At 36.1% G+C, this 16,162-nt stretch overlaps 1 protein-coding gene across 1 annotated transcript in view; it reads right to left on the reverse strand.

The window, feature by feature from the left end:
* Positions 1-16,162, reverse strand: part of SEMA3A (semaphorin 3A) — a 336,793-nt gene that overhangs the window by 24,366 nt on the left and 296,265 nt on the right. The window contains exons 9-14 of the mRNA XM_052789790.1: positions 14,683-14,825; positions 13,388-13,502; positions 13,225-13,294; positions 12,003-12,147; positions 6,012-6,231; positions 799-890 (exon numbers count right to left, since the gene is read on the reverse strand). Of these exons, the coding sequence (XP_052645750.1) occupies positions 799-890; positions 6,012-6,231; positions 12,003-12,147; positions 13,225-13,294; positions 13,388-13,502; positions 14,683-14,825 (785 nt within the window). The remainder of the gene's footprint in view (positions 1-798; positions 891-6,011; positions 6,232-12,002; positions 12,148-13,224; positions 13,295-13,387; positions 13,503-14,682; positions 14,826-16,162) is intronic.

Raw genomic sequence — 16,162 nt, forward strand, 5'->3', positions numbered from 1 at the left:
CAGCTAGGTATCAACCCCCTGAAAGCCTGGGGCCTGTGAAATGGTGCCATAAAATGGCACTGACAAAAAGAATAACGTGGGGAATGTAAATGATTTGTTGTTGTGTACAAAACATGAGACATCCCTGGGTTCTGTCTGGGAAGTGTTTGAAAGGTTTACTTGGCCTCGATTTGCAGGCGTGCCTACAAGATGCCGTAGTTTTTAGGTGGCTCAGATAGGAAAAATGCGAAAGATTGATTTTCACGAAAAAGTACGAAAGATTAGGGGGTGTTTATGGTGTCTTGTGTCAACCCATGAAAATGAGACCCTAAAGACACCTTTGAAAATATAAACACTTTGTTTCTCAGATTAGTAGGCATAAGGAATCTGTGCAGATCACTGTTTTTCCTAAAGTATCTTCCTATTTACATTATGCTGATAGTCTGAGTAGTGTTAAGAGCTGATGCAACTATAAGATTCGTGTATTGCATATCACTGTGGGAGAAAACAGACAGGCATTATGCCCAGACTTTCACAGATACGTATTTAACTACAGCATGTAATAGCTCTAAGATTCAGAGATACTAATTTACTTTTTAAGCCACAAAACAAGAGCCCAGAATGCCATTTCTTTTACCATTAACCTCCAGCTAGCACTGAAAGTTTCAAGGTTTATTTTGACTAGTGTCTGGGTCTCCAAATGACAAGCTAATTAGAGGGGTATGCCAGGCTATTCCTTGGCTAGACTGCAAGAAGTTTAGTTTGCAGCTGTCCACAGAGAAATCTACAACCTGACACTTGAAATCTAGCCGCACTTACCCAAAAGACTGTCATTTCTTCCAGCAAGACTTCCTCTAATTCATGCCAAGTCTCCTTAGGAATTGAAACCACTTTAAGAACTGTTCCAATATCTTGGGGGAAAAAAAAAAAAAGTTTTCAGGTGCTTAAGATGCATACTTCAGTTTCAGGGCAGCCAGCATTTCTTGTAGTACGTAATTATTTCACATATAAAGATTGTGAAGTCACCTATCTCTGAGCACTCATTGTTCAAAATACCAACTGCTTTTTAAAATAACCTAGAAAAACATCAAATTTCAGTGGGACATTTCACTGAAGTCTTTCAATTATCAAAATGCAACAAAGAAGATAAAAACTACTATAGTTATTAAAGAATGAAAAGGACTGAAATACTATTTAAGTGACAGTATAAAATGACAGCTGTTTCAGTCATTTAATTGAGGAAGGAAATGCACTAAATTTACCCAGGCATGTTTTATTGTCCATTTTCAATATGATGTTTGTCATTCTTAAAATGCATGTGAAGATGCTGTCAGAAGGCTCAGTATCGATATAAAAACATCTGGACAAATGTTGTTAGACAGATGAAACCGTTAGTTCTCTTAAGTACATGCGATCTTCCCTGTGTCAAACAAAGTACCTAAGATGTATAAGCCCCTTAAGGCATCTATATTTCGCTGTGTCTTAGATACTGGTCTTCGCTGAGGGGTAAAAAGCAATACAACTTATTTCTTCTGTTTAGAAATAGATGTGTGCCAGCATTTTAATACTATATCCACTTACATTCTTGGAGTTTTGCAATTGGCTTTAACATGAACAAGGCCAATGCTTGAAATTCCAGAGCTACAGCCTTTGGTTTTGTGAATATGGTTGAGACTTACAGCTTCTGCATCTGTGATTTATTTGTTTGTTTCCACGAACAGAATTTACAGGGAACAACAAAAAAGAAAAGAATCATTTCTAGGTTGGTACACATCACTGCAGACTCTCTGAAATGGAAACACTCTGTACGTGACTTTTCTTTTTAACCAGCCAAGTGTAGTGCCCTGTAAATGTATCATAGGAATAACAACCATGTCCCTGAGGACTTTTCATGTTGCACATTCTATAGCAGCAATAGTTTAGGAAAATATAAGGCATTTTAAATGGGTAAAATTCTCAAAGTAACAGAACTATAAAGGTCAACATTCTTGAAACAAGGATTAACCATCAATTACACAAAATTAAAACGTAATTTGTATGTGTATATATTTGTGTGTGTTAGTCGAAACTTCTGATTAAAAAGATTACAACTCACCACTTCAACATTGAAAATACGTATAAAATTGAAACAAATAGATTACACAGGTTGGAAATGTCTTTGTAAGGTGACTTAACTTAAAAGTTATTGATTTCATGAGAAAATTCTGGTATTTCAACTTCTTTACACGAATTTGTATTAAAATATTCTAAAAATTCTACAATATCCTGTAGAACGGAGATTTTCATTTTTCCATCTGCTCCCCTTTAAGCAGATGTTGGTTTCTAAGTACATATTTTTGGAAGTTTAGAAAGAAGTGATTTATTTTCCACAAAATATGTACATTATTGTTTTCTTTCATTAGTCACAAATTCACAGATTTTTTTTAAAAAGAAAAAACAGTTCTTTCTTAAAACAACAAAAACAAAGCAAAGCACAACTTTCTTTTTATTTAGGCAGCTACATGTACAAACTAAGCTAGTAAAATATACTAGATAAGTTGTTTTGGAAGTGGTTTTCATTATGGTTACTGCTACTAATTGAATATACTTAATTTAAGAAATATTGAGAACAATACAGAACAAATGCAATATAAACTTTAAAACAAGAACAAAAAAATCCACATTTCTACAACAGAGTAATTCAGAACAACAGATAATTTAACGTTAGTTACATTTGTAATTTAATGGATGAGTTCATTTCCTTAATTATCCTGATAATTTTATGACTGTGGTTTTGAGGAAAATACATTTTACGGGTAAAAAAAGAGAACTCTGATCTAATAAATATAACAGAATAGCAATGTGTCATGACTGTATTCTGTGCTGGAATATGATTGTCCTCTGTCACAATGCATCAAATGCCATATTCTAGAAATAAAGGGGGGGGGTGATAAAACAGCACAAGAGAAACTGTGGAGCCTGAGTGGGCACTGAGCAGACCTGAGTTCCCCACATAATGTTGTTTCAAAAAAAGGTCTGACTTTTAAGTGGATCCTGCAACAATTGCAGTCGCTTGATGCTCGAGAAAGCCTCTGAGGTCAAAGATACACAGTGTTAATCACTACGGCGACTTTGGTCAGGCCACAGGTACCAAAGTGGGGCTTTATCTGAGTTCTAGATCAAGTTTTACAGAGTACTGTTTCAAACAATTTCACACAAATGGAATCAGGCTTCTCCTTTAGGATCAATAGGCTCTGCTCAGTGAGATAAGATTACTGTTATTAATTTGCTTTACTGACAGATGTAGGTTGACTGTGCCAAATGATCCCAAACATCAGACACTCAGGATATGCATTAAGTGCATATCTTAAATCCTGTTTTTTTCTGATATAATTTCAAGCATGCCGATATGATTTTATTTCCATTGTGAAACACACTGGTACAATCACAGTGGGAAAGAAACTGCTTGGCTAAAGATTTCACCCACAGGAAAGGAAAATGTGACCACACTGGGTGGCTATTAATTATGTTGTGTTCAATTATCATCAGTTATTCAATGAAAAGGAAAAAAAAGTATTTCTTCAACATATTGAAGTTCAGCAGCATGTGGGAATAATGTAGATTGCCGCAACAGCAGTGGGAAAATACAGAGAAATGTATCTAATCTGATGGGACAGACCTGCAGAGAAAAATCCAGTCATATCCCAGAGAGCTTAACTCTGGCTTTGTCATAGGTTCAGATCATCAAGTGGGAAACTGGACTGTGACTAGAGTCCCTAATCTGCTCCCCAGTTTGTTCTTTGCTTGGGGAAGATGTAATACGTGCTGATTGTGTATCTGTTTCTGGTTCCTTTGACTTTGACAGCTGGCTCAGTGCAGCCTTCTGGCAGAAGGCAGGCAGGGCTTCAGTTCTGCCTCTTTTCCTTTACGCCTGCGTGGAAGATGCCCTTTTCTCATTCTGAAGCCCACAATAAGGATAATGAGCTCAGAGGAGCACGGAGCATCTTTTGTGCCCCAGCTCCAAGCACAGGTGGTGTAACGCCTGTTCTTGTCCCATAAGGGTATAACCTCCTGCTGGAAAAAGAACAGTTTCTATGGACAAAAGTAATATTTCAAGAAATAATAACACTCTGCACTTACAAACCTGGGGGTTTGGTGCTGCAATCTCTTTTGGCAAGTGCAAGTAATAATCTTTCAGTACTTTTACAGTTCTTGGGTACAACTATCAGCAATGTTGGGTGAGATTCAAAGCACTTACCACACACCTGAATATTAGTGGTTTAGGGAATTGAGTGCCTAAATTCCCAACTCAAAGGTAAGAGCTAGGTATCACTGAGGCTCTTTCAGATGGAGACTTTGCCTGACTAATTTTGATAAGAACCACTATAAGTAATGATAACGATCTAAAAGCTATAGCTCAGGTTTAAGGAAGTCTTCCAATACTGTCTGAAAACAGACAGGAACTTCTTCATAACTGTTCATCTTACTCTAATAGAGATTTCGAAGAAAGTACAATGAATCTCTCTCTGGAAGTAATTATCTCTCTCCCTTGCAGAAGCCAATGCATCTTTCTTAGACTGAATGCCAAACTTTGGTGAGATAAATGCCACCTCTTGTGCTCAAGATGTAGACATAAATCAGCTCCTTATGTTTGTTCAGCATCATACTCTGGATGCTGAAGGGCTTTTTGCCTCACATCGCAGCCAAGGGGAGCATTGCCATTAATTTTTTTTTCTGGGCTGAATCAGGTCATAGAAGACTTGTTGAAAGGCACAAAACACTGCCAGTTGTAGATGGCATTGAAGTCTCTAATGTGTGATGGAAAATATATGTGTTGTGTAAAATCATATGAAACTACTTTTCAATGTTTTATGCAATAACATATTGTAGCACTGGTATCTAATAACTCAGTTCACAGCTTTAAAGAGCTGGAACGCTTTCTGCAGAACTGCATTTCCTGCAGTAAATGTTCTGAATTGCTACGCATGCACCGTGGTACACAAAGCTTCATCAGCTCTCAGTTTACTCATAATATATTTCAGGCATCAACATGAAAGAGACCTTGAGATTTATTGCTTTGGAAATCTGACCCCAGGTCTAGAGTACCAGAACTGTACTTAAAGCAAGTCAAAAATTGCACTGTTCTAAGACAGACAGCCAGACAGATATTTTTTGGTCCAAAGCTGAAAAGAAACAGTGGGGTTTTGGTTTGATTTGTTTGGACTTCATGATGCCAATGTCTAATTACTAGCAATTATGTTCGATAGAAGTTTAAAATACTTTTATTCAACATAACTGAAACACCAGTCAACTAATGGGAAATCTTCAAAGGTGAAGCAGCAGATCCACCAACTGCTAATCAGCGTAGTTCTGAAGCCCCTGAACCTAGGCAAATGCATATCAGCTAATTTCTGGCCACTGTTATTTCTTATTATTACCTTTCTGGAAAAGATACCTTTTCAGAGTGCATACTTCTACTTTTGATAAAATGCCCAAGCTGTATGATTCTGCAAATGCTTTGGAAAGGATATCAAGTTTCTATTTGAATACCAACTCTTAAAACACCTTGTATGTGCCAGATATCTTCATCTTAAGTAAAATGGTGTACTCTTTTGGCTAAAGAGCTGGGCATCTTAAGGCAATACTTGAAATACCTGAAAGGCACACAAGACATTTCCCATACCTGGATACTTGCCTCATTCATATTAATACTTCTTATGCTGTACTTCAAACCCGCATTTTAATACTAAATTATAATTAATAAGGCAAGATATTTCTAATAAAATTCCCTAATAACAGTAGTTGAAAAGAGAGTGGTTTGATCTTAATCCAGTTGGCAAAGCTCCTAAAGAATTAAGCTATGCAGGCCACAACCTGAACCTGTAACAGCGAATGTATGTAACAAAGACCTCCCCACACACAGAGTTTTGAGTCTTGCCCCAGATTTTCACACTGTTCTGTCAGTGTTCTATTTTTCAGAGTATGAAATTTTATCTGATCTATGTCTCTGTAATGCCTGGAGGAGCATACAGGATAGATTCAAGACTTCTCACCTGTGCCAATGAACATCACATCATATTGGCCATCTTCTGCGTCTACTCGATCTACTACTATCTGCGTGAACTGGTAATCCACGTCCGTTTTGATCATGATTGGACGGTTGTTGATGGGGAATACTGGGTTGTACATGGCTGGATGGCTTCTTGCAAATGTTATAACTTCATCAGGAAGGTCCTTGGTGGAATCGAAGCCTCCAAATGTTTTGCTGGGACACTGAAAATAAAAAAGAAAATGTTTTACATTTTATTATCGGTCACTAGAAACATGTTAGAAATCCATTTCATTATAATCATCCCAACTACTGCTGTCTATAATGAAATATGACGGGATCTAAGCATTTCATGACAGACAGCAGATGTTAATTCTGTCACTAAGAGTCTCTATTTTTTTTTTTTCATTTTGGATTTAAATCAATATGGTTAACAGAATGTAAATGATCCTCATACATCATTTTTCTTACTACTATGCAGTGCAAAAAGATTTTCAGTCATTTACTGATTAGTATTAGTCTTTAACTGGCAGAAGGAAGAAATCCTGAATTATCTAAAATCATTCAATATGAGACAAGCAATTTCAGTATTTGGTTATGTATACAATAGAAAATTAATTAATTATGCCTCCATCTTAGTTTCAAAGTATTGTTTTTTAGAAGTTGACCGGAAGTCAATTCCTCTCTGAGGAACCAAATCCTTAAATGCTGGGACAACTCCCTGTTCTACCGACTTTTCAAACTCCTACTTGTCTCAACAAGCCTCTGTCATCCGTGTAGTCCCAATAACATGGATCCTGTTACACTAAATCAGATCAAATGAGTCATCTCCTAAACATATCTCTTCTCTCTCCACTGATTCTAAAGAAAGCCTCCTGTGAGTGTTGCTGATGATACTGTCCATGTGAACAGTTAGGTGAGGCGAGTCTCGATAAAGAACTGAAATAACTCCTCGCTGTTGTGTATTGTGCAGTAATAGAAAAGCTGATGTCTTGGGATTAATCTGGTTCCCGTGAAGTAACACAGTAAAGAGTCCCTTTGCTCCCTTATATAGCCATGGGTAGGCCAGACAGTTTTGCCTCTCATCTGTGAAAAGCAGAGGGTTCTGCTTTTCACATTTTCCTCATATTCTCCCAACGTGAGCACAAAATAGAGGCTGAAAAGGGAAGGAGAGGTAAGACCATGGCTTCGCTAGCCACAAAGGTATTCCTCCACTTTCACCTGCCACATGTCCCCATGGGGAGACTTGGGGACTGTGGCTAATCGCCACCATTTGCCCTCATCTCTTCTATAGAATTGGTAAGTATTACTAGAGGTTACTTTAACATAAGCATTAGTAGTGTGTTAGTAATGTTGAATGGATGAAGAAAATGAGCCACAATGGCATTAAATCACCAGTCCAAAGATACTTGGCAAAGAACTTGGTGTCCCCCACTCCTAATCTGTTCAAATACCTATTTAAGATATATAAAACTCTGAAACCCAGTTGACAATAATTATGTTTGCGGCACTTGAACCTCAAATAGAAACAGCTGGTGGTAAAATGGCCTAGATAATTTGCCCTTTATATCCACATAAAGAATATCTTCCAATTAAATTAAAAACCTAGAGGACAACATCTTATTAACCAAGAATCCAGACCTTGCAGGACGCTCAGCAGAAGAAATCAATTGTCTTTGCTATCACCTTGATCCAAATTATTAATAATTCATCAGAAATGAAATAAAAAAATCAATGTTGTCAAAAGCAGTAGTTGTTATACTCAACAAAGGGACACTGCCAGCATGGACATATAAAGTGTAAATTGTCCCTTTTTGGCATATTTGTTAGTAAGCAAATTCCTACATTCTCTTCCATTACATGGTATGGAAGGGAGGAAAGGAGGGAGGGAGAATATTTGATTAATGCATGTGGAGCAGACTAAGCAGAAAGCAAGTTAGTTATCTACTTTATTGTGTCAACATTTTTCAGCCTTTCTATTATTATATGTTCTTGCTTTCTTCTACAGAAATATTACAAAGAGAAAATCAGATAGACTTTTTGGTTGGCCAAACCATTGTCTGTCTCAAAAATTGTGTTTAAAATGCTACGATTCAATTTTAAGTTTGCTTTACATCTCGATTAATATTCTAACTACAGTTCAATACTAATTACTCAGATTAATTCGATAATGATTAAGTAGATAATATATGTAAAGTGCTTTAAGTATAAAAATCACTACACAAGAACTAAGTATTGTTAATTGCAGCTGGGCAAACACTGAAAAAAACAGTAAATGAATATTCATTTCAATGTTAAGTAAATGAATTTCAGCTGTGTTTCAATTGCTTGAATATTTACTTTCTAGCTTATTTTCTAACAAAGGATTTTACTTGAGCAATGTTGACCAAGATATATTTTATGCAGAAAAATCATAAAACTAGCATTAGTCCATAATTCTGTGTGTTTAACTGAGACTCCCAATTCTGAGAGCAAGATTACTCCTTGGATCCCCTGCTTTTCTGGGAATAAAAAAATGACAGTGCATTACTTGGACTAGGCTGTGGCTCACATTCATCCCACCCCACTTTAGGAAACTGACTGAGATGAAATCAAACTCTCATTGCTGTAACTCCCTCCTTTTTCAATGGAGTGAAATGGGCACCATCAGTAGGTGACATTTAGCTCATCCATAGTTCAAATTGCTTTCAGAGGAATCTCAACTCATAAAGTAAGGAATAGAATAGAATAGAATAGAATAGAATAGAATAGAATAGAATAGAATAGAATAGAATAGAATAGTTGTCCTGAGGAGGAAAGTCCTGTCATGTTTACTTATGTTATGGTCACAAAACCAGGATATACAAAGACATTATCCTTGATGCTAATGACAGGACTGATTTTGATATTAGTGGGTCTAGGTCAAGGCACTTCATCAGAACTCATGCTTATATACCTAATCAATCCCACTCATATTAAGGAAATAGAAAGTTTTCAGGTGCCAAAAGATAGGCAAGAATACAAATATCCTGAAAAAGTTTGTAGAAATAAGCTTGATCTTGGATTCAAGCAGAGTCAAAGAACTCTTGCATTTAACATCCACTCCCAGTTGTTGGTCCCCAGTATGCTATGTCAGGGGTTTTGATCAGTCATGAGGAGGTAACTAGGCTATCCCCTAACTGGCCTATTTGGGAATCCAACACAATAAATCAATAGCTACATTTTAGTAGGAATAAAAAGTGCTTTGCTCATAACTGAAGATGATAGACTCTTGGTACCACGAAGCAGAGAAAACTTGAGCTCTGTAGCTGAATTCACAGAAAGTCAGATATGAGTTCAGGATGAGGTACCTCATTCAAGATGAGGTATATACAAAAATCCTCCCTCCTCTCCCAAATATTATTAAAAGATTAAAAAAAAAAATTCTATAGGTCTTAAAGGAAAAATCCTGGCAAATTCTTTGTTAAATGGGAAGCTGATGTGGAATTGTTTGCAAAGTTTTCTGACTTTTCAAAAGAACCATTAACTTTCCTTTTTTCTTTACTTGTACTGGGCAAGCCACCAGATGCTGAAGAAGTTTACTGGCACCTCACGTATTAAATTCCTCAGATAATTCAGCACTGTTTAACTGCAGTGAGATCTGGAACTGAATCACTGTAAGAAGCTCAGGTTTTGTTTCTCTCTTCTCTTTCCCCATTTCTCAGAAAAGGAAGCCACAAGTCTGACATCCAAAGGAACTTCAAAAACCTTTCTTCTTTATTCTCAACAGGTCTTCAAAGCCATTGAAAATACATCCAGTTTCATCACTTTAGAAACAAAAAGCTTTTTTTCAGCCAGAAATAGCTCTTGTTTTAAAATTCAGTTTTTACAATAGAATGATTTTAGCAACTATGAGGGGAAAAAATATCTTTTTCAAAGTGGTAGACACCAGGATTAGAGTCACTGGCAGTGCGCTAGGAGAAACTGATGGCCTCAGCCACTCTTTAATTAACATCATTTACAGTGGCATGGCCTCTTGCACTATATGATGAGACTGCAGGTCTATGTAGAATTGCATAATTTGGGATCACATTTGCCCTTAGGCAAGAAAAATGTTTACAATGAAACCTGAACATCTTCGCACTTTCTTTGTGCATCTTAGTATGTTATAGTGAAATTGTAAGGGTAAAATCCATTCTGAGACAGTAGCCAGAAATAAAAAAAAAATGTAACTTAACTGTATTTCCCTACTTTGGCAAAAGATCTGGTGGCTTAGGTCACTTAGCCACTTAGGGGTGGATTTGGGTCCCTGCTTTTCTGCTTGTCCTTGGGAATTTGATCAAGTTATTCTTCTCCCATATGGATCTCAGTTCAAGACCCTCAGACAAGTCTTGGAATAACCCACAGGCTCTGAGGCAGGCAGAACTGTGTTGCCAGTCTCTAGGGCACATATTTGACTTGTGCATTCAGAATCTCAATAGTGCTGTGTCCGATCTCTGCTGAGGAATGAATGTAACAGAGCATCTGTGCAGCAGCCAGTTCTTTATCTCAGTCTATTTCTGTGATAGAAACATGTAACATTCTTCTTTGTCTGTAGTTTTAAATAATATCTATTGTTTGTTTTTGTTTAGAAAGGTTAATCAATTCTGGAATCAAAGAGGAATATAAATAAACAGAATAATGAACATTAACTTATGAAGTCTGTCAGACTGAAAAGAAGATGACATTAGTTATACAAGAAATACCAAAAACATCTACTCATTCACATTTTCCACAGGGATGTAAAACAATACAACTTCAAAAAAAAGCCTCTGACATATCAGCATTAACTATCGTAATTAAAAAAAAAAAAAGTTCAGCATCAAATGAGAAATAAAACCTCTCCTATGCTGCAGAACTTGTATTTTAACTCTGGAAAAAATCAGGAATCCTTTTAGCAGTTGTAGTGAGGGAGCAAGGAGTGCTGAGGAATCTGGTTGTCAGGGAGCCACTGTTTTCTTTTACTCAGGAAGTCATTTTCATTAGGCTGAGCTTATATATTGTCTAACTGTTGGAGATAGGTTGAAAGATCAGGTTTGAAAGAACAATTTCAAAACATACCAGACAAAAGTAGAAAAACTGATGATGTAAAAGAACGGATCAAAGTTATTCCTGGTTTGGTTTTTGCCTTATATTTAAGGAGACTTTTGAAAGAATATTATAGACAGATATATTATTTACATTTATATTTATATGCCTATATGTATACATGTGTACACATATATTTAATCTTCAGCAATGATATTTTAGAACTTAAATGGGCCAAGCTGCTTTATACTAGCTACGGAGCTACTCCAATGTATACAATTAATGCTTTTTTCATAGATGTCCCATCTTCTTAGCCTACTGGTAATTTCAGAAGCAGTTAAATATTTCTAGAATGTGATGACATCAGTTGGGAGTTGTAAATATGGATGTCTGATATACACTGTATTTTAGTCATTCATAAACTAGAAACAGAGAAACAGGTAGAAGCACAGATTTTTAAAAATGCCAGTGGAAGTCAGAAATTATTATAGTCACTCTGTCATCCATTGCAGAAATATCTGTCTTACTATACTAGATTTAATGTTGAGAACAATTGAAAGTTTCTTAACAGCCAGGCAGATGCTCTGTTTTCTGTTCATTCTCACGAAGAATGGCTCAGCCAATATTTGGAACAAAGACAAATTCCAAGGAAAGGATAATGCAGAGTAATTTATTAAACATTTGACTTTCAGCAAAGTTCTCCAGCCATTGCTCAAACTTCTGCCGAAGTTGTTAATATGAATGCCAAAATTAAAATCCAAATGAAGTTGCTATTGCAGTTTCATACTTCACAGGAAAATTAGTACTTTTGGGATCTGGAGGAATTGTTAGCTTTCCCTTCTGCCACCCTATCCATTTCATTATCTTTTTCAGTTTCTTTCCCGGATGTCAGCTCAAAGACCATGCAATGTGTGAAAATATTTTCCACAGTTTTGCTTTTTTAGATTACTGTATTTCTTAGGGTACTTACAGTTCCTGGCCGTGGATATGGCACTCGCCCTTGGTAGGGAACCCACTGGTAGTTTGGGCCATCTCGGTGGGCATAGGGACCAAGAAATACCCTCCTCACATCAGTCATGCTGTACGTACACACTGCTGACCCCTTGAAGATATTACTAAAAATGAGGGGAGAAGAAATCAAATAAGATTCTTTAAATTATCAGTTGGTTTAATCAAGTGGAAGAGCTATGGGAATAGCAGCTTGTTGCTTTCTAATTTATTGCATGTGCTGATTATCAAAACTCTGACTTGTTCTCAGAGCAATCCTAACTCACCTCCTGTGAAAGTTCAGCATAACTGATACGATCTCTCAGACATTTTCCTAAGCAGATGGCTGCTATTCCACTATTTAAAACATATTGTCCCCAGAAGGCCAAAGCCCCGATTTGAGTAAACTTCAACAGGGCTGTCCCTAGAGGACTATTCCATTCTTTCCTATACTTCACATCTTTCTATTTTTTTTAGCAGTCTCTTCCGTCTTTTGGGCAGCACCCACGCAAATTTCAGTGTTGTTTCTTACCTTGAGATTTCTTACAGAAGACAGTAAGCACTTGTAAATCTCCCTCTTCCATGCCTGGTTATCACTAGAAACATTCTTTCTGTTTAGAAACTAAAACTTTTGACCTTCACAGATAAATGTGGCAATGCAACCAGTACTGCAAACCTTCCTCAGGCCAAAGCTACAAGTATAATTCTGTTCTTGGTGAAAGCACAATGAAACCAAAACATTCAAGTCACAGTTCTATGTGATTTAATAACAGAACTTTTTGAAAGATCATTAAACTTTCCAGATTTCAGCAATATTTTTTTACTAATATCTCCTTGAGTAGCCAATTTCTCACACCACAGATTTTCTGTTTTACCCTGCCCTCAAACAAGCATATTTATGCTTGTGTTATTTTTCCAGGTCTGTGTGGAAAGGGCTACAAATTCTGATCCCCACTATAAAAAGCCAATTCAACAGCCAGAACAGCCTGAGAAACTGATAGTCTTTGTGATTACTAGCTTCAGAATGATGATGTACATTGCTCATAAGAAAAGAAACCTAATTCATTACTTCTTACTGCCACTGACTTCTCAAGTTCAAAGGTTAAAAAAATTTTGTGTTTCTTAAAAACATTTTTAACAAAGAGACCTCTTTAAAACAAGCAGCCACCCAAGTTTCTGTGCAAGTAAAATGATACGTTCTATACCTGGAAGTTGTAAACACTCCATAGACTATTGGATTTTTAGGGTCTTTTGAGTTCATTAGGAACACATCCTCTGTAAAATAACAAGAGATGGAAAAGAAAACTAAGTTAAATTCATATGGATAATACCCAAATTTTTGTATTCAAAGCCATTTTTGCCACTTACGTAGTTCATCAAAGTGTGTGTCAATGCCATTGGGTCCTGGCACAGAACAAATCAGACGTGCTTTGAGGAAAGTTGTCCATTTGTTAACAAGGCTCCTGTGTCCACCAAAGTCATTCTAATAACAAAAGTATTTTGCATTAATATCTAGTAACAGTCTTTGTTTGAAGTATCAACAGAGTACAGAGAAAATACAGCAAATAACCACAAGATACTACTTACAGAAAACAGAGAAAAGAATTCACCTTCTACTTACAAAAGCATTATTATGTTGTCAAAGACACTAATTCTGAATTGCTTTTATTTTACATTGTATTGCAACATATTTCATAGTAGTACACCATTTAAAAAACAAAACAAAACCCCCAAAACCTCTTTATATATTGTAATACATACATAACACTGGAGAAAGAGAGACAGGCAGAATATTTTGCTCCAGAGGTCCCAGGCTGCCATGTCCTGGTAAAGCTGAAGGGGTTTATTATTCTTAACTGGGTAGCAACAAAGTAGAAATGTAAGTTGCCAGTGAATAAAGTAGATAAAAATGCCAGAACAGTGGGATCAGTTGTATGGCTGCAAAACTTATGAATAAAGTGCACCAGGGACTCCAAACTTATGGGGTAATGGGTTTTCAAGCAGCTACCTCTGGATTTGAGGAGATAAATTGAAATTGTGCTTATGGATTAACATGAATTTTTACTGTAAACATCATAGTTGCCAAAGCTATGACATTTATTAATATAATTTCATTTGTAGAAATATTTTTAAAAGTCTGTCAGAAAAATATTTGGATGTTTATCAGTGTGGGTGAATGATTCAATCTGCAGTCATTAAGGGTCTTCTGAATGGTTGCCTGTTTCTACAGCTAAGCTTAAACAACTGTTTCTTTAAATCTTCCTTTACCTCTGTTTTAAAGATTTTCACTAACGTGGGAATGAAAAGGTATTAACATTCCTTTAAAAAGTAAATTATTCAAATGTTTTTGGCCTACCTGGAAGTATCACATTTCCTGTAAAAGATTCTCTCTTTTGCAGACATGTTCTAAGCCTCAGAAGATGCCCATGACTTCTTAAACAAAACATCGTAGTTTGTGTCATCTTCCCCAAACAGAGAAGAACTGAATAGTATACTTTTGGGTGTTATCCCCTAACTATTTTTCACTTGGGATGACCTCTGCTTTAGTACAATGCCAGTGTTAATACTGAATAGTTTACAGGCAAGAAAATGCAGTTTCTAAAACCACTCGCACAGCATCCTGCAAGTGTACTCAATCTCACATGAAGAAGTCATCATTTTACCTTGCAGATCTGCCCTATTCTGGCATGAGTGGCTTTTCCAGTGTGCTCTCCATCAATTGCATTTTCACGGAAGAAGAAATAGATTTTGTCATCTTCTGGATTGTCACTCTCTGGTATCAGGTGAGCACTAATAAATCTAGGATCTGAGAAGACAAAACCGTTGTGCATGTTACTACTCCATGAACTGAATCTCTTGCCTTCCTTGTATAAATGAATTGTGATTTTGTTTCCCAAGAATCAATCTTTGCATCAAATGGCAAATATATCTATGTTAGGTACATCACCACCTATTAACACGTAGCAGGTATTTACATTCCTCTTATCTTTAATAAATAGAGGTGTTTACTACAGATACTTAATGAACAGATCTTAACTTGATTATTGGAGCAATTAAACATTCATGAAATCTCTTTACAAATGGTTTTATAACATTGCAGCACGGCTTCCTAATTCCACATATTTACTACTGACATTTTTCTTGTTTCTTTGGATGTTTTGACTTTGGTCAGTAATCTTTCTGTATGTGTCGCACATAAAATGAGAGAATTATTGAGACAAATGTAAATTCCTAACTTTTGCAACAATGAAGAATATATAAAGTTTTTTACATCTAGAAAAGCATTAATGTGTTACTGTCAAAAAAATTGAGTTAAAAAATACAGTTTTGATTGATATTGTCTGCTTCCACACTATGATACCCTAAACCCCAACATTTTTGTCTCATTTTCAGAAGAGAAATGCATTTGTGAATTTCTGCTAAAGTTGTTGAAACACCTCGTCTTGTCATTTTTTTAAAGTTTTTTTTTTTTCATAGAAAACCTTTATTTCTAGGACAATTAGAGTGACAACATTATTTGCTGATAAAGAAGATACATCAACTAATGAAAACGCATAAAATGCAGACATGCTGTTTGGTTATGTAAAAAATGGTGGAAAGAAGTTTTGGGAGAGAATGTTATAGAAATCATAACAGTAAATTCATACCAGTGGTGAATCTGGCTCATCACTGTATTTTACAGAGATACTTCAGCTGGTATCTTTCACTATATTTGGAAAAAGAAGGCATATCCAACAGTTTTACCAATCTGTTTTATAACCAGTTTACATCCTGCTGGGATAATTAACTGTGAACTATATTTAACTGCTCAGAGTCTTGTTCCTATGTGAAATTATAAGCTATTTTAGTGTCATGCATTAACATCTTTTCAGTGTATGTTTATTGCTATATAGTCATGGAAATAATGAACTGTACTTTGTTTTGCCATTTTGCACTAGCTGTCCTGTGAAACCCATTGCCTTATTAAGGATGGCAGTGTTTGTAAGCAACATATTTTGATATATCTATATATATCTGCATGTATGTGTTTGGATGTTTCTATTATATGAGTACATACTGCATAATTTTGTGTAAGTGTATATATATTCTCATGTACTCTGTGTGTGTGTGTGTGTGTGTATATATATATACACAGTACACAAG

This window comes from Harpia harpyja, chromosome 6 (assembly GCF_026419915.1).
Source record: "Harpia harpyja isolate bHarHar1 chromosome 6, bHarHar1 primary haplotype, whole genome shotgun sequence".
Classification (NCBI taxonomy): Eukaryota; Metazoa; Chordata; class Aves; order Accipitriformes; family Accipitridae; genus Harpia; species Harpia harpyja.